Here is a 26,393-nt window from a genome sequence, read left to right on the forward strand (position 1 = left end):
CTTCATCATCCTTCAATTCACATCTCCCCTGGACATCTTTTATTACTTTATTTCTCCATTACCATCCATTTGGCCCAGCACCATCAACTTTATCATTTAATTTGTCCTGTCACCCCGTCACAGACCTTTCCTTTTATTCTTTATCCATCCTCCTTAATTTCACTTACTTAAAACATTGCCAACTGTTCCCAATTCTGATCTAAGTTTGTGCTAGATTTTCAGAGTGATACGAGGTACCTGATTCCAGAAATCCCCCATTCCCAACTACCCTAATTTTAATCGGTGTGCAGTGAATGTGTGGGTAGTAAATGCTGCACACATGATCTGGCTGATTCCAGTGCAAGGGTAGGCATCTCCAAGACCTTCCTCAGTTGTCAGCTTTGGGAATTGGGCCGGCATCGCCAAGACATCTGGTTCTTGGTGCCTCAGAGATGTTGCGCACTAAAGTCTGGATTGCGAAACCTTTTAAATAATAGTTTTATAAAGATCTTACCCAAGCTGTCCATGCCCTCTTCATGTTAACCTACTGCCAACTGATGCTATCCCATCTACTTTCCATGGCCCCTTACAAACCCCATGCCAAATCAATTATAACTCATGTCTCATCCACCCTCAATGGCTTTCAATGCCAAGTAATTGCACCTCTGCACCATTCACCAAGTTTACACGATATTAAATCCAATGACTCCCACAGCAAGAATGGCTTGTAAAAAGGTCATTTTTAAAAAAGCTGGCACACCAACAATCATATAAACAAGTATCAATTATTTTTGACAAATAAAGTATTAACAACAGAAACTTTAAACAATTGACACCTGTTAAACTTAAGCAGATAAACAATAAGATATTGACAAGAGAAATCACAGAAGGAATAATTTGACTATAACCTCAGGGATGGTAATCAAGCAAAGTCAACTCTTCTCTGTATCTGTATAATGACTCTGGAAGTAAGAGGGCTTCCTTTCAAACATGCAATGAGGTGTAAAAGCAGTTTATCAGTGGACTCATTTTTGCATATTGGACTCTAATATTGAATACATACGTGCATCATCACATTTACTTTGGGTTCAAAGTGTAACTTCATAGCTTTCACCACTTTTGTTGTCTTTTTTATTAATCTTCAGGGAGATTTAAAGCCGAATATACTTCATAACCATCTCTGTCCAAGAACAATTTAAAAATGTAACTATTAGTAGCTACCCTGGTTTGTTACTTAAATCTGTTACAGTTTTAGAATGTAGTCATTGTGAGTAGAAAAACTGGCAGTTCTGTTTCAAATCACCTTGCATTACAGCTAGTGCCATAAGAGGAAAATTCATAGGGTGTGTCTTCATTGAAAACACTATATATGGCCTGCTTCTTTATTCCTATGTATGGTTTTTTTGGTTTTCATCAACTTTCACCAGTTCTGATTGTCACTGGGTTCTTTTTTGAACAGCTGTACATACAGTTCTTCAACACTCCATCTCAGCACCACTCTGAACTATGTCACAATCTCAGAGGACAAGTTTTGCTTGCACGCTGCCTTGATTGAACTGACTTTAAGATTAATACCTGCAGTGTACACCGAATGTAAAGATCTGCTAGGCCACAGAAAACCATCTGTTACTTGTAATTTTTACTGGCTCTTGAAATCCATATTCTTAGAAGTATTTTCATAAATTCTAGCTGTAACCTTTGACTTCAGCAGAATTATTTCATTTCCGTGGGTGACATGGTGGCACAGTGGTTCGCACTGCTGCCTCACAGCGCCAGAGACCCGGGTTCAATTCCCGACTCAGGCGACTGACTGTGTGGAGTTTGCACTTTCTCCCTGTGTCTGCGTGGGTTTCCTCTGGGTGCTCCGGTTTCCTCCCACAGTCTAAGGATGTGCAGGTTAGGTGAATTGGCCATGCTAAATTGCCCGTAGTGTTAGGTGAAGGGGTAAATGTAGAATGGGTCTGGGTGGGTTGCGCTTTGGTGTGTTGGTGTGGACTTGTTGGGCCAAAGGGCCTGTTTCCACACTGTAAGTAATCTAAAATACATTTGATTTGTTTTAGACTGAGCAAGAGTATTTTGCTACAAAGATATTCACTGTTTTTGACAATAGGTAGCACAGCCACATATCTTCCAATTTGTTTTTTTTAAACATAAGCATGACAAATTACAATAGAAAATGTCAGCAAAGAAATGAAAGCCAATATACTATTTTGTAGAAAAGAACAGTCCTGCTTTAGATTCTGAGTTAGTGTTGTCAAGACATCAGGCAATCAAAGACCCAAGGGTTATGAGAAATTGGTTCTTGGCATTATCAATAAAACCTGTTAACATCTATTCGAAACCAACCCCCACCCTGACCAAAACAGATTATCCTGATCACAGCAAGCCATTAATTAAAATTTAACTAATGCCATGATGAATAATTAATTCCATGCAGTTAATATGACAATCCTAAACCACAGTATGCAGCTGGCAAGGTGTGCGGAGTTTTTTTTCTCTGTAACCAATGCTTAAGATTGTTTGTCAGATAGCTAGCTACGCATTCCATCTGGGTCTTAGGCCAAAGACAAAGTCTTTCTTCCAGGTATCACTTCTATGTCAACATTTCCACATTGTACATATTTCATGAGTCACCCTATGTAAGCTAACTAATATAATACAATGTTGACCCATTTTTACAAATAAATAATGCGGAATCTTTTTCATTAATAAGTTACATTTTGGATCTTTAAATATTTTCAATACTATTTTTAGTAAGGCCATTTTCTGTGCAGTTTATCCATGTGGGAGCTGTCAGAAAATATGACCTTTCATTAAGGGCCTCAGTCTTGCTTGTACATTTTGGTGACAAGTGTCAAATTCTGAGACTTTGCAATGCACTGAGCTTTTCCAGTTACATAAGTTTAACCTTTAAAACAAGTCTGAGAGGGAAATACGTAACAAGGTAATTTTGGAAAAAAGGGGGAAAGAGGAAAAAAGGAAACTCTGAAGATTGAGCAAATAGAGGGTTCAGGTGGGTGCAAATTAGGTGGTTCACAAGAGGAAGACATAGATCTAGTAATGGGACTGAGGTGCAATGGGGAAAGAAAAGGAATAATGAGAAACTGTAAGGGATGTAGTGGGAGTGTAGATAGGAGCAGGGCTGGGGGAAGTTATATGAGTTGGTATGGAAAGGGAAGGGATCCATTGATTGTTATAGCTTGAAAGGGATTAGTTCAGTGGCTTTTCAACAGAGCTAGGATGGATTTAGGAGGCCAAAAATTCTGTGATTCTAGAACATAAGCATTTATTCGGACAGACATGGAATTATTGAGACAAAGTGTGTGGTGCTGAAAAAGCACAGACAGTCAGGCAGCATCCGAGGAGCAGGAGAGTTGACATAAACTTTCCATCAGGAATGGGGAGGGTGGCCCAAGGGGGCTAAGAGATAAATGAATAGCAGGTCAGGCAGCATCCGAGGGGCAGTGGAATCGAAATTTTGAGCATAAGCCCTTTATCCTGATGAAGGACTTATGCCAGAAACGTTGATTCCCCTGCTCTTTGGATGTTGCCTGACCTGCTGTGCTTTTCCAGCACCACACTCTTGAAGCCAAATGAATACAGTGGCTATAAGAACTGGTCAGAGTTTAGGAATTCTGCAGTGAGTAACTCGTCTCCTGACTCCTCAAAACCTAACTACCATTTACAAGGCACAATTGTGATGGAACACTTCTTATTTGCATGGTTGACAGCAGCTCCAAGTGCACTCCTGAAGTTTGACACCATCCAAGGACCATCTCTCCACCCTGCAGGCACTCTGCCTCTATTCCTGACGAAGGGCTTTTGCCCAAGACGTCGATTTTCCTGCTCGTCAGATGCTGCCTGAACTGCTGTGCTTTTCCAGCACCACTCTAATCTAGAATCTGCTTTCCAGCATCTACAGTCATTGTTTTTACCATCCACGACAATGCAGTCTACCTGGTTGGCACCATAGCCACAAACATTTACTCCCTCTACCACCAATGTTCAGTAGTAGCACCATGCACCCTCAAGATGTATTGCAGAAATTCACCAATGTGCCTGAGATTGCACCTTTCAAACTCTTTACCAATGACATTTAGAACAATAAGGGCAACAAATACATGGGATGATTACCCACTGCCAGTTCCTTTCCAAGACACAGATCATCCTGACTTACAAATATATCACAGTTCTTCATTAGTTCTGGATCAAAATTCTAAAACTCTCTACCTAACAACATTGTGGATATATCTACACCAAATGAAGTGCAATGATCCAAGAATCTAGATTAGAGTGGTGCTGGAAACGCACAGCAGTTCAGGCAGCATCCGTGGAGCAGGAAAATCGACATTTCGGGCAAAAACCCTTCATCAGGAATAGAAGCAGGGTGATAAGACTATAAGACCATAAGACATAGGAGTGAAAGTAAGGCCATTCGGCCCATCGAGTCCACTCCGCCATTCAATCATGGCTGATGGGCATTTCAACTCCACTTACCAGCATTCTCCCCGTATCCCTTAATTCCTTGTGACATCAAGAATTTATCAATCTCTGCCTTGAAGACATTTAGCATCCCGGCCTCCACTGCACTCTGCGGCAATGAATTCCACAGGCCCACCACTCTCTGGCTGAAGAAATGTCTCTGATTTTCTGATCTGAATTTACCCCCTCTAATTCTAAGGCTGTGTCCACGGGTCCTAGTCTCCTCGCCTAACGGAAACAATTTTCTAGCGTCCACCCTTTCCAAGCCATGTCCTCAGTCTTCTCTTATTTAAGTAGAATACTCCAGTTGTGAATGGATCATTGTGTTATCCAGGTGCACAATATAATTTCCTTGCTTTTATACAAGACTAAATGGCCTCTACTTCAAAAACCCAGGATCCAGTATGGTTTATTAACCTGTTACCTCATATGTCTCTGCACATATACTCCAGGTCGCTTTGCTCCAGCATCCACTTTAGAATTGCACCCATTTTGTATATTGTCATTCTTTTTCCGATGAGGATGAATCACTTCATACTTATTGAATTTTATCTGTTACTTGTCCACCTATCCCATCGACCTGTGTGGGCTTTTGCCCGAAACATTGATTCTCCTGCTCTTTGGATGTTGGAGAGATAAATGGGGGGCGGGGGGGGGTGAGAAAGTAGCACAGAGTACAATAGGTGAACGGGGGTGGGGGTTGAAGGTGATAGGCCAGGGAGGAGGGTGGGGGAAGGTAGCAAAGAGTACAATGGGTGAATGGGGGTGGGGATGAAGGTGATAGGTCAGAGAGGAGGGTGGAGTGGATAGGTAGGTAGGACAAGTCATGGGGACAGTGCTGAGCTGGAAGTTTGGAACTGGAGTGAGGTGAGGGAAGGGGAAATGAGGAAACTGGTGAAGTCCACATTGATGCCCTGGGGTTGAAGTGTTCCGAGGTGGAAGATGAGGCATTCTTCCTCCAGGCGTCGGGTGGTGAGGGAGTGGTGATGAAGGAGGCCCAGGACCCCCATGTCCTCAGGTGAGTGGGAGAGGGAGTTGAAATGTTGGGCCACAGGGCAGTGGGGTTGATTGGTGTGGGTGTCCCAGAGATGTTCCCTAAAGCGCTCTGCTAGGAGGCATCCAGTCTCCCCAATGTAGAAGAGACCGCATCGGGAGCAACGGATACAATAAATGATATTGGTGGATGTGCAGTAAAACTTTGATGGATGTGGAAGGCTCCTTTGGGGCCTTGGACGGAAGTGAGGGAGGAGGTGCAGTAGCAGGGGAAGGTGCCAAGACAGGAGGGTGGGTTGTTGGGGGTGGGGGGGGGGGCGTGGACCTGACCAGGTAGTCACGGAGGGAATGGTCTTTGCAGAAGGCGGAAAGGGATGGGGAGGGAAATATATCCCTGGTGGTGGGGTCCGTTTGGAGGTGGCGGAAATGTTGTTGGATGCTTTGGTTTATGGAAGGTGAGCACCAGGGGACTTCTGTCCTTGTTACGGTTGGAGGAGTGGGGTCTGAGGGCAGAGGTGCAGGATGTGGACAAGCTGTGTTGGAGGGCATCTTTAACCATGTGGAAAGGAAAATTTTGGTCTCCAAAGGAGGAGGCCATCTGGTGTGTTCTGTGGTGGAACTGCTCCTCCTGGGATACGGTGGAGGCGAAGGAATTGGGAAATATTCAAGAAGGCAATTCATCACCAGCATCTCCAGTGCAGCTGGAGGTGGACAATAAATGCTGGCCCAGCCAGCAAAGTCCATATTTGCTGAATCAAGTAAAAAATAATGGCGTACCCCCAAGGATCAGTTTTGAGTCCATGACTGTTTACAGAACGATCCTCATCTACACATCTGATCACCTCCTTCAAAAATTGTATTGAATTTGTTAGGCATGATCTCCATCTGACTATCCTTGATCAGACTGTGGGCTCGCCAAGTGGAGATCAATTTTCTCTTTCAGAATTTTCTCCAATATTTTCCTGACCACTTATGAGAGACTCACAAGTCTGTAAATCCCTGGTTTATCTGTAACACCCTTCTTGAAAAGTGGAACAACATTAGCTGCCCTACATGCCTCTGGGATCTCCCTGTGTCCAGAGAAGAATTTTAAAAAGTGTGATCGAGATCCTGCAACTCATCTAGAAGTGGGGATTTATGCACTTCTAAGCCTGCAAAAACCTCCAACCTCCCCAAATACGATTGACCTTTCTTCGTCAAGCTGCTCAAGCACCTCACATTCTCTCTATTTTGAATTCTATACTTATATCCATCAGATGAGAATAACATTTTAATTATTTTAATAAAATCGTCCTTCCCCAGTCTAAAACCGTTAGTTGCAGATCGTCTTTTTCCTTTTCCATAACAAAGTTAAATCATGTAGTGATGTGGTTGTTATCACTAATGTGCTCCCCAGCTGCCACTTCGACTGTCTGAACACCAGCCCAGCACCCTGCTATTCCCTGTAGACAGGCAGACATGCAACCTCATCACCTGCTTTCTTGGTATCTCATGGGTTATACCTGACCCACCATCTCAAACACTATATTTATGTTAATCCACGTCTTTTAATCACTTTGAGAGTCAAAGGAGTCATTATGAAAGTAAAGTAAAAACAGAATATTAGCCATGATTTGCTTAAAGATGATTTTGTTAATTTTTAAGTTAATCATTTTTTTTCCCCATTACTGATTGACCTTGAACTGAATACCAAGTTTTGTATTGTCTGCAAACGATACAGGGCTGCTTTTGAGACATGAGACTAGATTGTCCTTAAGTTCTGTAAACAGTCATGGACTCAAAACTGATCCTTGCAGTATGCCATTATTTTTTTACTTGATTCAGCAAATATGAACTTTGCTGGCTGGGCCAGCATTTATTGTCCACCTCCAGCTGCACTGGAGATGCTGGTGATGTAATTTGTGTGGATTTCAGCAAAGTCCCAAATGGGAGAATGATAAAGAAGGTACCTTGGCAAGATGGTGTCATGGACTAGACCAAATCCCTTCAAAATATTCAGAAGATAGTCCAGACTCGAAGAAAAGAAAATGTAAGGTATGTTTCCAGATGCAATTTGATTGGCCAAACTACCAGATTTAAGCAAAACACACTTTACTCATTCCCCAATAGTTAAAATACAACAAAAGAAAATGAATAGGTATAATTACCTTTATTGGAAAACTTAACAGAATAATAGACACAGTAGCTATTACTAATTAACTGTTCCAATATAGGAGCATCCATTAAATACACCCTTAGAAAAAGACAAATTCAGAGAACAGATTGTCTCATATGCAAAAGATCCGAGAGAACTCCCAGCTCTTGGCTGGAACTGAGAGAGGGAAAGAGTAGCTTTCACTTCTACAAGACCCCAACAGCAAGATCAAACCTAAACTCCCTGGTTCTGTCGGGACTCAATCACACCCATTTAGAATGTGTCTATTGTTTAAAAAAAACCTCACAAGTTGCTGCGCGCCATCCCTCGTTCAACCTCATTTAAAAAAAGGGCAAAATAACCTCTTAAAGCCATAGTATCACTACAATGGAAACAAAATTGGTTGGTGAAAGGAGGCAGAGTGTGGTGGGAGAAGGCTGTTTGTATATATGGAGGCCAGTGACCAGTGGCATACCACAAAATCAGTGCTGGGTCCCTTCTTGTTCATGATTTTGATAAGTGATATAGGTGAAAATGTGGTGGTAAGTAAAACGAAGATTGGTCAGGTGGTTAATAGTGAGGAAGAATTTGTTAGGGTGCGGAAGATGTCGGTCAGATGGATAGATGGATTAACCCTGATAAATGTGAGGTGATTCACTTTGAAAGAAGTAACAAGACAAGGGAGTACTCAATGAATGGCAAGACACTAGGAAGCTCAGTGGAACAGAGTGATCTTGGGCAGCTTGTCCACAACAGAATAGGTTAATAGGATAGTTAAAGAAGACACAAGGGATGCTTGCTTTTATCAGTCATGGCATACATTATAAGAGCAGGAAGACTAGTTTGAAGTTGTTGCCTGGGATGGAACATTTTAGGTTTGAATAGAGGCTGGATAAGCTTCAGTTGCTGTCTTGAGAGCAGAGAAGGCTGAAATGTATAAAATTATGACGGCAATGGATAGGGTGGATAAGGAGCAGTTATTCATCTTAGTTGAAGAGTCATTAACAAGGGGTATTATTTTAAGGTGAACAGCAGGAGGTTTAGAGGGGACTTGAGGCATCCAGAGGTGGTGGTAATCTAGAATGCACTGTCTGAGGTGGATTTAGTACTGGCCAGGAAACTTAACGACCTCTATAAAGTATATAGACTCATAACATTTAAGACTACGGGCCAAGTGCTCGTAACTGAAAGTTGTGTAACTAAGCTGGCACAGATTCAATGGGTCAAAGGGCCACTTCTGAGCTTTATGACTCCAAGTTTTGCTTTCTATCAAGAATGACTGACATGTCATAGAGTCATACTCATACAGATGTACAGCACAGAAACAGACCCTTTGGTCCAACTTGTACGTGCCGACCAGATATCCCAACCCAATCTAGTCCTACCTGCCAGCACCTGGCCCATATCATTCCAAACCCTTCCTAGTGATATACCCATTCAGATGTCTTTTAAATGTTGCAATTGTACCAGCCTCCACCACTTCCTCTGGCAGCTCATTCCATACAGATACCACCCTCTGCGTGAAAGCATTGCCCCTTAGGTCTCTTTTATATCTTTCTCCTCTCACCCTAAACTTATGTCCTCTTGTTCTGAACTCCCCCACCCCAGGGAAAAGACTTTGTCAATTTATCCTCGCCATGCCCCTCAAGATTTTATGAGCCTCTATAAGGTCACTATTCAGCCTCCTACACTGCAGAGAAAACAGCCTTAGCTTATTCAACCCCTCCCTAGAACTCAAATCCTCCAACCCTAGCAACATCCTTGTAAATCTTTTCTGAAACATTTCAAGTTTCACAACATCTTTCCGATAGGAAGGAGACCAGAATTGCACGCAATATTCCAACAGTGGACTAAACAATGTCGTGTACAGGCGGACCACAACCTCCCAACTCCTGTACTCAATACTCTGACCAATAAAGAAAAGCATACCAAACACTTTCTTCACTATCTTATCTACCTGCGACTCCACCTTCAAGGAGCTATGAACCTGCATTCCAAGGTCTCTTTGTTCAGCAATACTCCCCAGGACCTTACCATTAAGTGGAGAAGTCTGGCTAAGGTTTGCTTTCCCAAAATGCAGCACCTTACATTTATCTAAATTAAACTCCATCTGCCACTTCTCAGCCCACTGGCCCATCTGATCAAGATCCCATTGTAATCTGAGATAACCTTCTTCACTATTCACTATACCTGCAATTTTGGTGTCATCTGCAAACTTACTAACTATACCTCTTATGCTCACATCCAAATCATTTGTGTAAATGATGTAAGTAGTGGACCCAGCACTGATCCTTGTGGCACTCCACTGGTCACAGGCCTCCAGTCTGAAAAACAACTCTCCACCACCTATGACTTCTTTCTTTGAGCCAGTTCTGTATCCAAATGGCTAGTTCTCCCTGTGTTCCGTGAGATCTAACCTTGCTAACCAGTCTCCCATGAGGAACCTTGTCAAACACCTTACTGAATTCCGTGAAGATCACATCTACCACTCTGCCCTCATCAATCCTCTTTGTTACTTCTTCAAAAACCTCAATCAAGTTTGTGAGACATGATTTCCCATGCACAGAGCCATGTTGACTATCCCAAATCGGTCCTTGCCTTTCCAAATACATGTACATTCTGCCAGTCAGGATTCCCTCCAACAACTTGCCCACCACCAACATCAGGCTCACTAGTCTACAGTCCCCTGGCTTTCCTTACCATCTTTCTTAAATAGTGGCACCACGATGGCAAACCCCCATCTTCCGACACACTATCGATGATACAAATATCTCAGTAAGAGCCCAGCAATCACTTCCCTAGCTTCCCACAGAGTTCTAGTGTACACCTGATCAGGTCCTGGGGATTTATCCACTTTTATGCATTTCAAGACATCCAGCTCTTCCTCCTCTGTAATATGAACATTTTTTAAGATGTCACCATCCATTCCCCTACATTCTATATCTTCCATGTCCTTTTCCACAGAAAATACTGCTGCAAGATACTCGTTTAGTATCTCTCCCATCACCTGCGGTTCCACACAAAGGCCACCTTGCTGATCATTGAGGGGCCCATTTTACCGATAGTTATCCGTTTGTCCTTAATATATTTGTAAAAGCCTTTTGGATTCTCCTGAAAGCTATCTCATGTCCCCTTTTTGTCCTCCTGATTTCCTTCTTAAGTATACCCCTACTGCCTTTATACTCTTCGAAGGCTTCACTCGATCTATCCTGTGTATACCTGACATATGCTTACTTCTTTTTCTTAACCAAAACCGCAATTTCTTTAGTCATCCAGCATTCCCTTTACCTACCAGCCTTTCCTTTCACCTTAACAGGAATATACATACTTTGGACTCTCGTTATCTTATTTCTGAAGGCTTCCCACTTTCCAGCCACCCCTTTACCTGAAAATATCTGCCCCCAATCAGCTTTTGAAAGTTCTTGCCTCATACTGTGGAAATTGGCCTTTCTACAATTTAGAACTTCAACTTTTAGATCTGGTCTATCATTTTTTTCCATCAATATTTTAAAACTAATACAATTATGGTTGTTGGCCCCAAAGTGCTCCCCCACTGACACCTCAGTCACCTGCCCTGCCTTATTTTCCAAGAGTAGGTCAAGTTTTGCACCTTTTCTCGTAGGTACATCCACATACTGAATCAGGAAGTTTTCTCTCCATCTAAACTCTTAACATTATGGCAGTTCCAGTCTATGTTTGGAAAGTTAAAATCCCCTACCATAACTACCTTATCATTCTTGCAGATAACTGAGATCTCCTTATAAATCTGATTCTCAATTTCCTTCTGACTATTAGGAGGTCTATAATACAATCCCAATAAGGTGATCATCCCTTTCTTATTTCTCAGTTCCACCCAAATAACTTCCCTGGATGTATTCCCAGGAATATCCTCCCTCAGTAATAGCTTTAATGCTATCCCTTATCAAAAACGCCACTCCCCCTCCTCTCTTGCCTCCCTTCCTATAGCATTTGTATCCTGGAACATTAAGCTGCCAGTCCTGTACACCCCTGAGCCATGTTTCTGTAATTGCTCTGATATCCCAGTCCTGTGTTCCTTACATGCCCTGAGTTCATCTGCCTTTCCTGTTAGGCTTGGTGCATTGAAATAAATGTAGATTAATTTATCAGTCCTACCTGTTCTCTGCTTTGTCCCTGCCTGCCCTGACTGTTTGACTCGTCTTTGTTCTCAACTGAACCAGTCTCAGATTGATCTCTTTCCTCACTATCTCCCTGGGTCCCACCCCATCACCTTACTAGTTTAAATCCTCCTGAGCAGCTCTAGCAAATCTCCCTGCCAGTATATTAGTCCCTTCCAATTTAGGTGAAATCCATCCTTCTTATGCAGGTCATTTGTACCCCAAAAAGAACCTCCAATGATCCAAAAGTGTGAATCTTTCTCCCATACACCAGCTCCTCAGCCATGAATTCATTTACTCTATCCTCCTATTGCTGCCCTCACTAGCACGTAGCACCAGTAGTAATCCAGATATTACTACTCTAGAGGACCTCCTTTTTAAATTCCTGCCTAACTCTGAATCTAAACCTTTTCCCTTTCTGCTAGCCCTTCTATCCCTTGAGAACATTCTACACCCTCTCTGAGACATCCTTGATCCTGGCACCAAGAAAACAACACACCATTCTGATTTTTCACTGCTGGCCACAGTTTGTCGGTGCCTAGAACTTGAGAGTCCCCTAACACAATCGACCTCTTGGAACCCGACGTACCCGTCATTGCATTAGAGCCAGTCTCAATACCAGAAACTTAGCTGTTCATGCTACGTTTCCCTGAGAATCCACCACCCCCGACATTTTCCAAAACAACATATTTGTTTGAAATGGGGATAGCCACAGAAGACTCCTGCACTAACTGCCTACCTCTCTTACCTTTCCTGGAGTTAACCCATCTACGTGACTGTATCTGCAACTTTTCTCCCTTCCTATAACTGCCATCCGTAACATCCACTTGCTCTTGTAAATTCCTCTAACTGTCTCCCCAACTGATCTATTTGATCTGATAGGATTCGTAACCAACGCCATTTATTGCAGGTATAATCCTCAGTAACCCATAAACTCTCCCTAAACTCCCACATCCGACAAGAGCTTATCACTCGACTAAAGGCCATTTTTGCTTCTTTCAATCTACAGATCCAGAAAATAGCACTGCATTATTCCTTTAAGAGGTAAAGAACATAATTTCCTTACAATATATTATCAATGCAGGTCAGCCACACATTCGATCTAAGGTTGATTGACATGAAACTCGGCATCTGTGTACTTTGCTTTTATAGGAGTTACCAAAAACAATGAATATCTTGAAATTTTTGACAATTTTGTGCAGTAATCACTTGTCCAACATTTAAACATTCTGTAATAATTGTATAGTTCCATGAAAATTTCCTGACTTCTGTTACTAATCCACAGCCCTACAAAAATACAACTAGAAAATTGTATAAAAGAACAAAGATCAATGAAAATTTAAAGCCCAGGAACAGGGCCTTTGGCCCTCCAAGCCTGTGCCGATCCAAATCCATTGTCTAAACGTATTGCCCAATTCCTGAGGATCTGTATCCCTCTGCTCCCACCTATTCATGCATCTGTCCAGATGCACCTTAAGCGAATCTATCGTACCTGCCTCTACTGCCTCTGCTGGCAACGCATTCCAGGCACTTAACACACTCTGTGTAACCCCATCTCATTCGATGTAACGGCATTGTTCACCTCTATCGACAAAACCCTAGCCAGAGAAATAATAGCCAACCTGCTGGACATACAGAACAGACAACAGCACATTGAATCTATCAACAAAGATGGCATACTTAAACTACTGGACCTGTGCCTCACAACACACTTCACATTCAACAATTAGATATACGAACAAATCAAAGGCACACCCATGGGCTCACCCATCTCTGGACTCATAGCAGAAGCAGTAATGCAAAGGTTAGAACAAACAGTCTAACCGCAAATTCAACTCAAACTCTGGGTCAGATATGTGGATCACACCTTTGTAATCATTAAAAACACAGAAAGAGAGAACACACACCGGATCATCAATGCCACACTCACAGGAATCCGATTCATGAGAGAGGAAGAAAAGGACAACCAGCTCCCATTCCTAGACATGATGGTACAGAGAACACAGAACGGAAAATTCAGCACAAAGGTATACAGGAAAGCCACACATACAGACCAAGTCCTGAACTATGAAAGCAACCACCCCAACACACACAAAAGAAGTTGCATCGAGACATTATTCAAAAGGGCCACAACACACTGCAGCACACCAGAACTGCAAAAAGAGGAAGAACAACAAGGTATTCGCCAAAAACGGATACCCGCGCAATTTCATCAACAGATGCCTAAGGGAAAGACAACATAACGATGACATGCCGCAACCCAAAGGACTAGCCACACTACCATACATCAGGAGCATTTCCAAACTGACAGCCAGACTACTGCGACCACTAGGACTCATAACAGCACACAAACCAACAGCCACTCTCAGACAACAACTCACCAGCACGAACAACCCGATATCCAGCATAAGCAAAACCAATGTAGTGTCCAAAATCCCATGCAAGGACTGCACAAAACACTACATAGGACAAACAGGAAGACAGCTAACGATCCGCATCCAAGAACACCAACTAGCCACGAAACGACACGACCAGCTATCCTTAGTAGTCACATACGCAGATGACAAACAACATGATTTTGACTGGGACAACACTACTATTATAGGGCAAGCCAAACAGAGAACAGCCAGGGAATTCCTAGAGGCATGGCACTCATCCACAGATTCTATCAACAAACACATTGACCTGGACCCAATATACTGGCCACTGCAGCGGGCAGCTGGAACTGACAACCGGAAGCGGCAGAGACAAACCACTATAAATGCCGGAGTAAACATCACAGAAGCGCTTCACAGGAGGCTCCCAAGCACTGAGGATGTCACCTCGACAGGGGACGAAACGTTTGCAACACAAATTCCCAGCTCGGCGAACAGAACCACAACAACGAGCACCCGAGCTACAAATCTCCCAAACTTTGAACACTCTGTGTAAAGTACTTTCCACATGTATCCCCCTTAAACTTTTCATCTCTCACCTTGAATCCGTGACCTCTCATTACTGAATCCCTCACCCTGGGAAAACACTTATCTTTATCCACCCTGTCTATACCCTTCATGATTTTGTAAACCTCAATCAGGTCCCACCCCATCTCCTTTTTTTCTAATGAAAACAATCCTAACCTATTCAACCTCTCTTCATAGCTTTCACCTTCCATACCAGACAACATCCTCGTAAACCTTCTCTGCACCCTCTCCAAAGCATCCACATCCTTTTGGTAACGTAGCAACCAGAACTGTACATAATATTCTAAATGTGGCCGAACAAAAGTCTTGTACAATTTTAACACGGAGGAGAAAGTGAGGTCTGCAGATGCTGGAGATCAGAGCTGAAAATGTGTTGCTGGAAAAACGCAGCAGGTCAGGCAGCATCCAAGGAACAGGAGATTCAACGTTTCGGGCATAAGCCCTTCCTGAAGAAGCTGCCTGACCTGCTCAATTTTAACATAGCCTGCCAACTCTTATACTCAATACCCCGTCTGATGAAGGAAAGCATACCATATCCCTTCTTGACCACTGTCTACCTGTGCAGTCACCTTCAGGGTACAATGGACCTGAATTCTCAGATCTCTCTGCTCATCAACTTTTCCCAATACTCTTCTGTTTAGAATTTGACCTCCCAAAATGCATCACCTCACATTTGCCTGGATTGAACTCCAAGTGACAAACTACATATTACTCAAGGTCAATGCCTAAACCTGGCCTGACAATGTAGTGGCTAAAGGTACCTTTAAACCAAACACAGCTCGGGTGATTCCATGTTAGATTTTAAGCTTAACTAATATCTCGAAAACTGATCTCACATGGAGCAAAATTTGGAAGTTATAAGAGTCTTCAACTCCTCACAATCTGTTAAGACTGTTACTCTGGACTGCCAGCAAATAATTCTTGGTTACACTTATTTGTGCACAAATACAGGTAGCTGCTTTCTGACCTTTGGCACTCACTTCTATGTACAAGATAAAATTAGAGAAAAGGAGCAAAAACACAAAAAACAGCTGTTTTAAACATTAAGCAGAAAGCAAAAGGAATTCCTTCAACCAAGAAATAGAACAAGGGTTAATAACCTTCCAGTATATATTATCAAAAGCTACACTATTAGAAAAACGCAGCTAAAAGAAAATAAACCTTCTTTAAAGACGGATGTGTACAACTCCCCGATTGTAAAGCATTTGCTTTGCCCTCGAAAATAAACATTTTAAACAACGGAAATAAGTGGCTTCCTTTGGGCAAAACCTTGAATATAAACACACTAACACTGTCTTATCATTCAAAAATAAATATTTTCCCAAAGTAAGAAAGGAAACCAAAAAAAGAAATCGTTTGTGTATTTTGATTGCGATGCAACTTGGTGAGTGTCACTGGTTGGCAAAGTTGTTAATGATTGTAGTTGGTCGTTCATTATGATTTAAAACATTTTAGCAGCGTATGAGTCTCAATGTCCAAAGTGCTCGATTGAAAACAATGTTCTAATGAACGACATTAAAATTGCACTCTACCCTCACACATCAGAAACCTGGTTGTTGGCGTATTCACGTGACAAGATGTGGCAGAAAGTCGCGACCACATGAACGTGATCAGGAATCAATAAAACACGAAATGTAAATGTTAAGAATTGTACTCTCATGGAGAAAATAACGAGGAAGTTAGATGAGCTGTTACAGTCGCCGATCTTAAAATACGCAGAACTTATTTCCAGACTACCTCCGGGAGATGTCTGCGGTTTTATGTCAAGGACAAGGCCTGATCGGAGCTTTTAAAAGGGATCTTGCTAAAGTTAACAGGCTCCTTTAAAATCAAACCTACTGGAATTAGTGCAGCAGTTCGGCAAAGTCCGGCTCCTCTCTGTAGAGCAGCTCCCTGGCCCGCCGCCTGCAACCCCCAGTTTGACCGTTGACAGGTGTCAGCGCCGCCGCCGCCGCCATTACCGGGCTCGCGTTTCCAGGGAAACGGGCAAAGCCCGACCAACCGTTCCCAGGGCCAAAGATTACAGACAGTGTTTATTCAACACCCCCCAAACCCCATGCCCTTCATTCTCGGACTGCCGTATTTACTCAGCCGCCCACAAGCATTTCGCAGCTAAGTCCAGGTGTTTGTTACACAATGAACTTTTTTTTTGAAACGTTAACCTACCCGGCCGGCGCTCGAGCAACTGTCGCCATCCTCGCCGCCTCCCTGGTTCAGATCTCTCTCTACTCCTTTTCCTTTTTATGTCGTCCACATCCAACCCCGCTCCGGGTCGCCGCCAAGCTACGTTTTTTTCTAAAGTACAATGGGAACCAAACGATCAGAAATCACTTCTTTTCCCCGAGATTTCATGCGAGGCTCTGCGCACGGAAAATGCACTTTGTCGCGTGCCCGCAACTAACGGTTCCAAAAGTCCGGGTCACAAATTTGATCGTCTCTTCTTTCTAATTCTCGTACACACACGCACGACAACTGTCTGCAAATTTTAGACCAGTGAATAAGCAGTAAACTATGTGCAATCACCGCACATCAGTCACTGCCCAGATCCGACTCCAAATAGAGGCACTTACACTGGCAGCAATTTCACACGGCAACTCTTCTCGCCTTCCCGCTCCTCTCATTCGTTCCCTCAGCGTCCTTCTTCATTAATGAATGAAAATAAAGCGACTTTAGTATTAAGTGCGCCCTTCCCTCTCCGCCACCGTCTCTGACCCCGTGCATGAAATTAACCGCCTTCCTCGGGAATGTACTGTCAATCACCCCTTTGTGCGACCCAGGCTGGTATCGTGTGCGGGTCGAAGTTGTGTTGTACATAAGTACTTTGCAGTTATGCACTATTCAGAATGTTTTCCTCTGATCATGATTTGATTGAAACACATTGACTGCATAGTTTTGGAATGCAAGTTTTAAACGCATTTTTTTCTGATCTCACACGAAATGCATCTCTGATCAAATAAAACTGTGATATTTTTAATTATACCATTAACATGCTACTTAATTCATTCTTAAAAAGAACTTTAGGGATCGCCTATATTCATATGTGGATATCTGTTAGACAACATCATTAACAAATTAACGCATACATGAGGCATAAGTTACAGTGGCCACGGTTGACAGCTGGACGACGAGACACTACGAGTCTTGATATGAAACAAATTTATGATCTCTTGCAGCTTTACAATAACAGATATACGCATTCCCCTGATTCTGGTCATATCAAGAACACAAATTTTAAACCCAAACCGTGGGGTATTTTAGAATTAGAATCCCTTCAGTGTGGAAACAGGCTATTTGGCCCAAAAAGCCCACACTAAGAACCATTTCCCTACACCAATTATTCTAGACTTCCCCTAACTAATGCACTGAGCCTGCATATCACTGAACACTATGCATAATTTAGCATTATGCTAAATTAGGTGCCAAATTCACCTAACCTGCACATCTTTGGATTGTGGGAGGAAATGTGACAGACCGTCACCCCAGGTTGCAATTGAACCCAGATCCATGGCACTGTGAGGCAGCAGTGCTAACCACTGAGCCACTGTGTCTCCCCTGTGTCCTTAGCTATCTCCACCCGAACCTCTGGAATAACTCACTACACTTCTCAACTTTGCTTTGCGTTTTGAATCACCATTAAACCCTTTGTGGTTTGTGATAAGTTAAGAAGTAATTATGTGGATGTGCATCAAATGTTGTTTCACTACAACAAGAATGAGGAGAATCTCAGCAAGTCTTGCAGCATACGTGGAGAGAGAAGCAGTTAATGTTTGGACTTATGACTCCATCAGAACCGAAAATACTTTTTTTGTTATATACTTTCGACATAGGCAGTGGAGAAGCAAGAGGGCAGATGGTGTATAAGACCATTTGGCCTATCAGTCCACTTCACCATTTGTTTTTGTCACAACCCCACTCACCTGCCTTCTCCCCATAAACCTTGATCTCCTTACTAGTCAAATTCTCCGTCTTAAATATGCTCAATAACTGCCTTCCCACATCTCCCTGTGGCAATGAGTTCCACATATTAACCACTCTTTGGCTGAAGAAATTCCTCCTCATCTCAGTTCTAAGTGGTTGTCCCTTCACTTTGAGGCTGTGCCTTCAGGTCCTTGTCTCTCCTACTAATGGAAACATTTTCATGCTCACTCTACTAGGCCTCTTAGTAACCTATAAGTTTCAATCAGATCCACCTTCATCTTTCTAATTTCCATTGAGTGCAGACACAGAGTCCTCAAATACTCCTTATGACAAACTCTTCATCCCCCGTGATCATTTTTGTAACCTTCTCTGGACAGCACATGCTTCCTTAGATACAGTGTCCAAAACTGCTCACATTATCCCAAATGCTGTCTGACTAAAGCTTTATGCAGCCTCAGTGGTACGTCTCTATTCTTTGGATTGTAGCCCTCTTGAAATGACTGCTAACATTGCATTTGCCTTCCCAATTACCAACTGAACCTGCATGTTAACCGTAATAGAGTCCTGAATTAAGGCTCCCAAATCCATTTGTGCTTAAGGTTTCTGAAATCTTTCCCCATTTAAAAAGTAGTCTATGCTTCTATTAGATTAGATTCCCTACAGGATGGAAACAAGCCCTTTGGCCCAGCAAGTCTACACCAACCCTCCAAAGAGTAGCCCAGCTAGACACATTCCCCTACTTTATATTTACACCTGACTAATGCACCTAACACCATGAGCAATTTAGCATGGCCAATTCATCATGCTAAATGTGCATTATCCCTAAACTACCTGCATATCAGTGAGATAGCTTTTCAATGTTGGCACAAACCAGTAGGAGGAATTTGCACAGTTGTCAGGGCTATGTTTGCCTGTTGACATTTCCAGGTGCCTAGGTTAATGCCGAGTGATCCATGTGATTTTATTTCTTTTCCTAGTCTTTTTAGTGGTATGATGCAGCTGAACAGCTTGCTAGGCCATTTCAGAACACATTGCTATGGATCTGGATCCAAATATAGGCTAAAGACAGCAGATTACTTTTCCTCAGAGAAATGAGTGAACCAGATGGGTGTTAGGGCATTTGATCGTATTTTCATGGTCACCATTACAAAATGCACATGGGCAGCGAGCATTGGAGCAGCACATGGAGAGCGAACCCTAAAGCAGTGTGCAGGCAATAAGCCCCAGAGTAGTGCGTCGGGAAGCAGCCCCGGAGCCATGAGCAGGCAGCAAGTTCAAGAGCAAAGCATGGTAGCGAGTCTTGAGCAGAGACTGGCATGGGAGAGGCAGTCCTGGAACTTACTTTGGAGTAGCTAAGTGCTGGTACAGAATGGACTGGAGGCTTGAAGTGAAGTGGGGACGGCTGTTAGACTGGGGTCTAGTGCAGGCAGTCAGACCATGTGTGGAGGCTTTGCGCTGAGCTGTTACAAAGTAATGTTTACTTGAACATTTTTACCTGACTGCTATGTCATCCATTAATGATGTCTTGCTTCTAAGTTTTTTTTTAGATTAGATTCCCTACAGTGTGGAAACAGGCCCAACCTGTCCACACCAACCCTCCGAAGAGTAACCTACCCAGAACCGTTTCCCTCTGACTGATGCACCTAACACTACGGGCAATTTAGCATGACCAATTCACCTGGCCTGCATATCTTTATGAGTGGGAGGAAACAGGAGTACCCAGAGGAAACCCATGCAGACACAGTGAGAATGTGCAAACTCCACATAGACAGTTGCCCAAGGCTGGAATCAACCCTGGGACCCTGGTGCTGTGAGGCAGTAGTGCTAACCATTGAACCACCATGGAACCCTATTTTTTAAACTCTGTAAAGTAATGCAACTACTTCTTATTCCTCTTTTGTATCCAAGATTTGTATGATGTACTTATACCTAAGATGGCGCCATAAGAACCAGAAATGTAAAAGCTTTTCATTATACTTCTACAATGGAGACGTGTGACAATAAAGGATATTCTATTCTTTTTCTACCTTTTAACTGCCTATTTAGTAATTGCATTCAAATCGCATGAGCTGTTGCAGAGGAATTTGAACCCATGTTCTCAGACCATTAGCCCATGCTTCTGGACAGCAAACCCTGTGTTATTATCACTACACCTCTGCCCCTCAATTAAGGCCATAAACAGATCAGCCAAGATTTTATTGAATGGCAGAATAGGGAAGTATAGATGCGCAAAAGGACCTGGGTGTTTTTGTCAATAAGTCTCTGAAAGCTAACAAGGAGGTGTGGTAAGAAACGAGGAAATGCCAGCCTTTGTTGCAAGAGGATTTGAGTACAGGATTAGTGTAGTCTTGCTTGAATAATGTCGGAGTTTGGGAAGACTGCCTGCAGAATATTTTGTGCAGGTTTGTTTCATTACTCAGGAAAGATTTTATTGCCATAGAGGGAGTGAAGTAAAGGTTCATTGTTTTGGTAATGGCTGGACTTATCAATGAAGAGAGATAAGGCAAACTGGGCCATTATTTTCTAGAGTTTCGAAGGATGAGACGTGATCTCATGAAAACTGACAAAGCACTTAAAATTACAGACAGGGTAGATGCAGGCAAGATGTTTCCCCTGTTCTGGGAGTCTAGACCCCGGGTATACAGTTTAAAAATAAGGATCATGAAGGATCAATCTGAGAAGAAATGTTTTTATTCAGAGGGTTGTGTATCTTTGGAATTCTCTACTCCAGAAAACTGTGAAAGCTCAGTCTTTGAATGCATTTTATGTAAAAGTTGATGAGTTCTGATTACAAAGACAGAAAGAATTATGGAGACAATTTTCATAAAAGACATTGAAGTGTTTAATTAGCCATGATTGTGCTAAATGGTGGAGCAGGCTTAATGGGCTGAATGACTATTCCTATTGCAATGTTTCTTTTATACTGAAGTGTTCGCTTATATTTTGTGCTCAAGAACTTGGAAGAGTTTTGAATACATGAAACACTGAGTTAAGAGGCAAGGATAGCACCTTTGAATCATGCCCCCTTTGATCATTGTTGAGAGGAAGTGGTGAGGCAGCATGTTTCAAAATCTTATAAAGAAAGGGAAGGTTGGGAGTCCAAGTCTGTTCCTGAGACTTGAGTAGGTCAAGTGTAGTGTGTGGTGTGGAAGTACACCTCTGCTGAAGGTGCTGCCACTTAGATGAAATATTGTAGCAGAAGTTGACCATTTATCCCTTGGGCCTGCTCCACCATTCCAGATCATGGCTGATTATCCACTTCAAAGCCATTTCCCACACTCTTCCTACATCTGTCATTATTAACTAGCAGTCTGGTGATCTCTGTTTTGAACATATTCAGTTACTGTGCTTCGACACCCCAGTTGGGTAGACAATTCTATAGATTCACTAACCTCTGAAAATTAAACCAAACTGTCAGTTCCAGGAAGTTCAAGACATTCTATGGCATTATTTTGAGTAAGAGAAAGAGAGTTGTCCCCATTGTTGTACCCAATATGTTTTCTTCCAGCAAAATCACTACAAATGGCACATTGTAATTTTTAAGACTTTGGCCAGCACATATTGGCTGCCACAGCATAGCAATAAATGAGTCACTATCTTTCACTGTTTGAAGGGATATGGGCCAGGTGCTGGCAGGTGGGACTAGATTGGATTGGGATATCTGGTCGGCATGGATGGGTTGGACCGAAGAGTCTGTTTCCACGCTGTACATCACCATGACTCTATGGAAATCAAAGACTGAAGATCAGCCTCGTTGACCATATCTGATCATTATCTAGACAATTTTGAAAATGTCTGCAAATATGGACTTTAGATGAGGATAGAATCAGGCTGAGCTGAATGGTTTACTTCACTTGGTTTTAAAATTGAACAATTGAATTTATCAGAATTAAAATTTTGAAGAACTAATAGCTACTTTCTTGGAAATATTTACATTTTGCAATGTGAAAATTAATTTGTGCTACAATGAATAGACTGTCGTGCATGTGTTGTTTGAATTATTTTATATTTTCAAGTGTTGTGAACACAATCTCCAAATTCACAAATGTGCATATTCTAAGACTTACCAGTGACAAGTTCTACTTTTTGCTTTCTGACAAAGTGGCCAGAGGAGATGTCGCAATGTGGTGTCAGTTGTTTCAGGTATGGTCCATGTTGTGTACCATGAGAGAGGTTTTTTAAATTAATTTTTACCTTAATTTTTGTAGGAGATAGGAAATTCAGGAGTCATGGTCATTAACTGCCCTTTGATTTGGGGAGGACATCTACCCATGGTTGCAAGTTTCTGCCATGGATGGTTTGATAACTGAAAAGGTCAATTCTCAACCTTCAGATCTTTGGGCACATGAACAGGACACTCTGTGAGATCATGTAATCCTGAGTTTAGGAAATGCTTCCATTTATTTTCCTTCCCTGCCTCATCATTAAGATGTTTGGACTGGAAGGTAATGGATTTGATGGATAAATTATGTGTTTTGAGCAATTGGTAACATGCTCATCCCATTAATGAACGTCAATGATGTTTTGCTTGAAGGAGAAGTTCAGAGTGCCTTTGCAGCATCAGCTTTGACCTTTTCTGGAACTCTAGCCTTTTGGAATTGAGGAATCTGTACCTGGCTGGGGAGTTACTTTTCAGCCATCCGGTTACACAATCCAATTCATCATGGTTAATTTTGCAAGTTTTGTCTGAAGGTTCCTGGAACTGGTTTCAAGAAGGATATAAGCATTTGTTTGACCGTCCTCCAATTGGAAACAGAGGATGCAGCAGAGGCATTGCTGGTGTAATTTCTGTGTGTGCCACTGATACACAGTCCAGGTTTCTTTGTTGCAAAGGTATCATAGAGTCATACAGCATGAAAACAGGCCATTCAGTCCAACTGGTCCATGCTGACCATGTTCCCAAACCAAGCTAATCCCACATGTCTGCTGTTGGCCCAATCTCTCCAAACTTTTCCTATTCATGTATTTATCCAAATGTCTTTTAAACTTTGTACCTGTACCCACAACCACCACTTCCTCTGGCAGTCCATTCCACATATGAAGTACTCTGTGAAAATAATTTGCCTCTCTTGGCCTTTTTAAAATTTTCTCCTCTTAAAAATATCCCCCCTAGTTTTGAAATCCCCCCATATTAAAAGACCATTGCTATTCACTTTAGCTATGCCCCTCATGCTTTTATAAATCTCTATAAGGTCACAATTCAACTTTCTAAATTAGAGTGGAATAAGCCAGTTTGTCCAGCCTATCCTTTTAAATGACACCCTCTAGTCCTGGCACCATCCTGCTAAATCTCTTTGGAACCCTCTCCAGCTTAATAATGTCCTTCTTAACAAGGCGATCAGAGTTGGACACAGTACCCCAGCAGAGGCCTCATCAATGTCCTACACAACCTCAACATGGCATCCCAATTCTGTACACAAAGGACTGAGCAATGAAGGCAAACGCGCTAAACGCCTTCTTAACCATCCTGTCTACATGTGACACAAATTTCAAAGAATTATGTATCTGAACCCTTGGGTTTCTCTATTCTAAAATACTACCCAGGCCCTAGCATTAATTATCCTAATTAAAACTGTTCGAACACAAACACATTTTTGACTTGCAGAGAGATTGCTTGTCAGATTCTCACTGCCATAGTTTGTAAAAAAAAAACAGAGCTGATCCAGTGTTGAATCTCTGCATCTGTAGTGGCCTTTTGATAAGGTGGCTACCAAGATATGGGAAGTGCTTAACATATTCCAGGATTTCTCCTTCGCTAGATGTGGGGAGTTGGTATTTGAATAACCAGGACTTGTTTGTCATTTGTTTTGCAACATTCATAGTCAGGATGAATCTCTTGCATTCAACTTGAAGAGAATTTGTTGGTTCTACAGGAAATGAGTCTGGGAATTGGCAATGGAGGGTAAGGAGGTGGCAGATGAGTTGAATAGATATTTTGCATTGATCTTCACCAGAGAGGATGCAAGTAGCTTCCCACAAATTGGTGTAAATCAGGAATTGAAACTGAGGTAGAAACTCAAGAAAATTGCAATTACTAGGGAAGCAGTTTGAAACAAATTGTTAGAATTACAAATGGACAAGTCTCTAGGAGCTGATGGATTTCATTCATTAAAATTAGTAGCTTGTGAGATAGTTGATGTGTTGGTTTTAATTTTCCAAAACTCAGGGAATGTTCCTTTAGATTGGAAAATAACTCCTTTATTATAAAAGGAAGAGAGGCAGAAATCAGGAAATAACAGGTCAATTAGCTTAACACCTGTCATAGGGAAAATGTTAGAAGCTATTATTAAAGAAGTGACAACCAGGCATTTGGATAAGTACAAGGTATTCAAATGTAGCCAACATAGTTTTGTCAAAGGAATATCATGTTTAACTACTTCATTAGAGTTCTTTGAAGAAGTAATTTGTGCTGTAGATAAAGGGGAACCAGTGGTTTATTGTATTTAGATCTCCAGAAGGCATTTGATAAGATATTATATCAAAAGTTATGACAGAAATTAACAGCTCGTGGTGTAAAGAGTAACATATTGACATGGATAGAAAGTTGACTGACTAATAAGAAGCAGAGTGTAGGAATTCTTTTTCCAGCTGATCCAGCATCTGTAGTCCTCACTTTCTCCTGGCAAGATGACATGAATGGTATACCACAGAGGTCAGTGCTGGTTCCTCAACTCTTCACAATTTATACATATGATATGGATGAAGGAATCAAAGGTATGGAAGCTGAGTTTGCTGATGAGACAAAGAAGGTATGAAAGTGAGTTGTGAAGATAATGTAAGGAATATAGATAGGTTACATGAGTGGGCAAAGATCTTACAAATGGAGTACAATGTAGGAAAGTGTGAAATTGCCCATTTTAGCAGAAAGAATAAAAACCATGTATATTATCTAAATGGTGAGAGATACTGAGAAATCTGGGTGTCCTAATGCATGAATTGCACAAAGTTAGCATGCACATAGAGCATCAAGAAGTAATTGGACAAGCTAATAGAACTATGTTTTATTACTAGGAGTAGGGAGTTATGCGTCAGTTATGCAGAGCATTGAGAGACCGCACCTGCAGTACTGCGTTGAATATCGGTCACTGTAGTCATGGAAGAATATTAATGCGTTGGAAGCAGTTCAGAGAAGGTTTACAAAATTATACCTGGAATGAATGGATTTTATTAGAAAGAAAGGCTAGTCAGGCTAGGCCTGCATTCTCTGAATTCAGAGTTGATTTAATTGAAAATTATAAGATCCTGAGGGGACTTGACTAGGTGGATGTTGAGAAGATATTCCTTCTCATTGGAAAATCTGGGTGATTGTTTAAAATAAGGAGTCAGCCATTTAAGACTGAGATGAGGATTTTTTTTCTCTCTTGGATGGTTGAAAAATCTTTGGAAGTCTCTTCCTCAAAAGATAGTGGATGCAGAATCTTCAATTATTTTTAAGGCTGAGGTAGATAGAGTCTTGATTAATAAGGGAGCACAAGATTATTGGAGATGTGCAGAATGTAGAGTTGAAGTTAAAATCAGATCAGCCATGATCTTATTGAATGGCAAAGCAGACTTGAAAGACTGAGTGGCCTAAACTTGTTCCTTGTTTGTACATTTATCATAAGATTGTCTTGCAAATCTAGTGTAGAGTGGGCAATGACGCCGCAGTTACCTGCAAGCTGTAGATCATGTTTCTGTTTTCATTCATGGGATGCGGGCATTGCCAAGAGGGCCAGCATATGTTTTTAGGCCATTTCAGAGGGCAGCTAAAAGTCAAATACATTATTGTGTGTCTAGAGTCACATGCGG

At 42.0% G+C, this 26,393-nt stretch overlaps 1 protein-coding gene across 7 annotated transcripts in view; it reads right to left on the reverse strand.

Annotated features, from left to right (window-relative positions):
• The window catches only part of cobl (cordon-bleu WH2 repeat protein), a 352,002-nt gene extending 334,681 nt beyond the window's left edge, over positions 1-17,321 (reverse strand). For 5 of the 7 annotated variants that reach the window (XR_009644700.1, XM_060824844.1, XM_060824845.1 and 2 more), the window contains exons 1-2: positions 17,258-17,321; positions 16,854-16,982 (exon numbers count right to left, since the gene is read on the reverse strand). Coding sequence is in view for 5 of the 7 variants with exons in the window: in XM_060824844.1 (XP_060680827.1) it covers positions 16,854-16,882 (29 nt within the window). In the remaining 2 variants the exon portion in view is untranslated. Of the gene's footprint in view, positions 1-16,526; positions 16,608-16,853; positions 17,056-17,257 lie in introns of those variants that run through there. The other 2 variants (XM_060824840.1, XM_060824842.1) reach the window with 2 other exon arrangements.
• Between the last annotated feature and the right edge of the window lie 9,072 nt (positions 17,322-26,393).

This window comes from Hemiscyllium ocellatum, chromosome 5 (genome assembly GCF_020745735.1).
Source record: "Hemiscyllium ocellatum isolate sHemOce1 chromosome 5, sHemOce1.pat.X.cur, whole genome shotgun sequence".
Classification (NCBI taxonomy): domain Eukaryota; kingdom Metazoa; phylum Chordata; class Chondrichthyes; order Orectolobiformes; family Hemiscylliidae; genus Hemiscyllium; species Hemiscyllium ocellatum.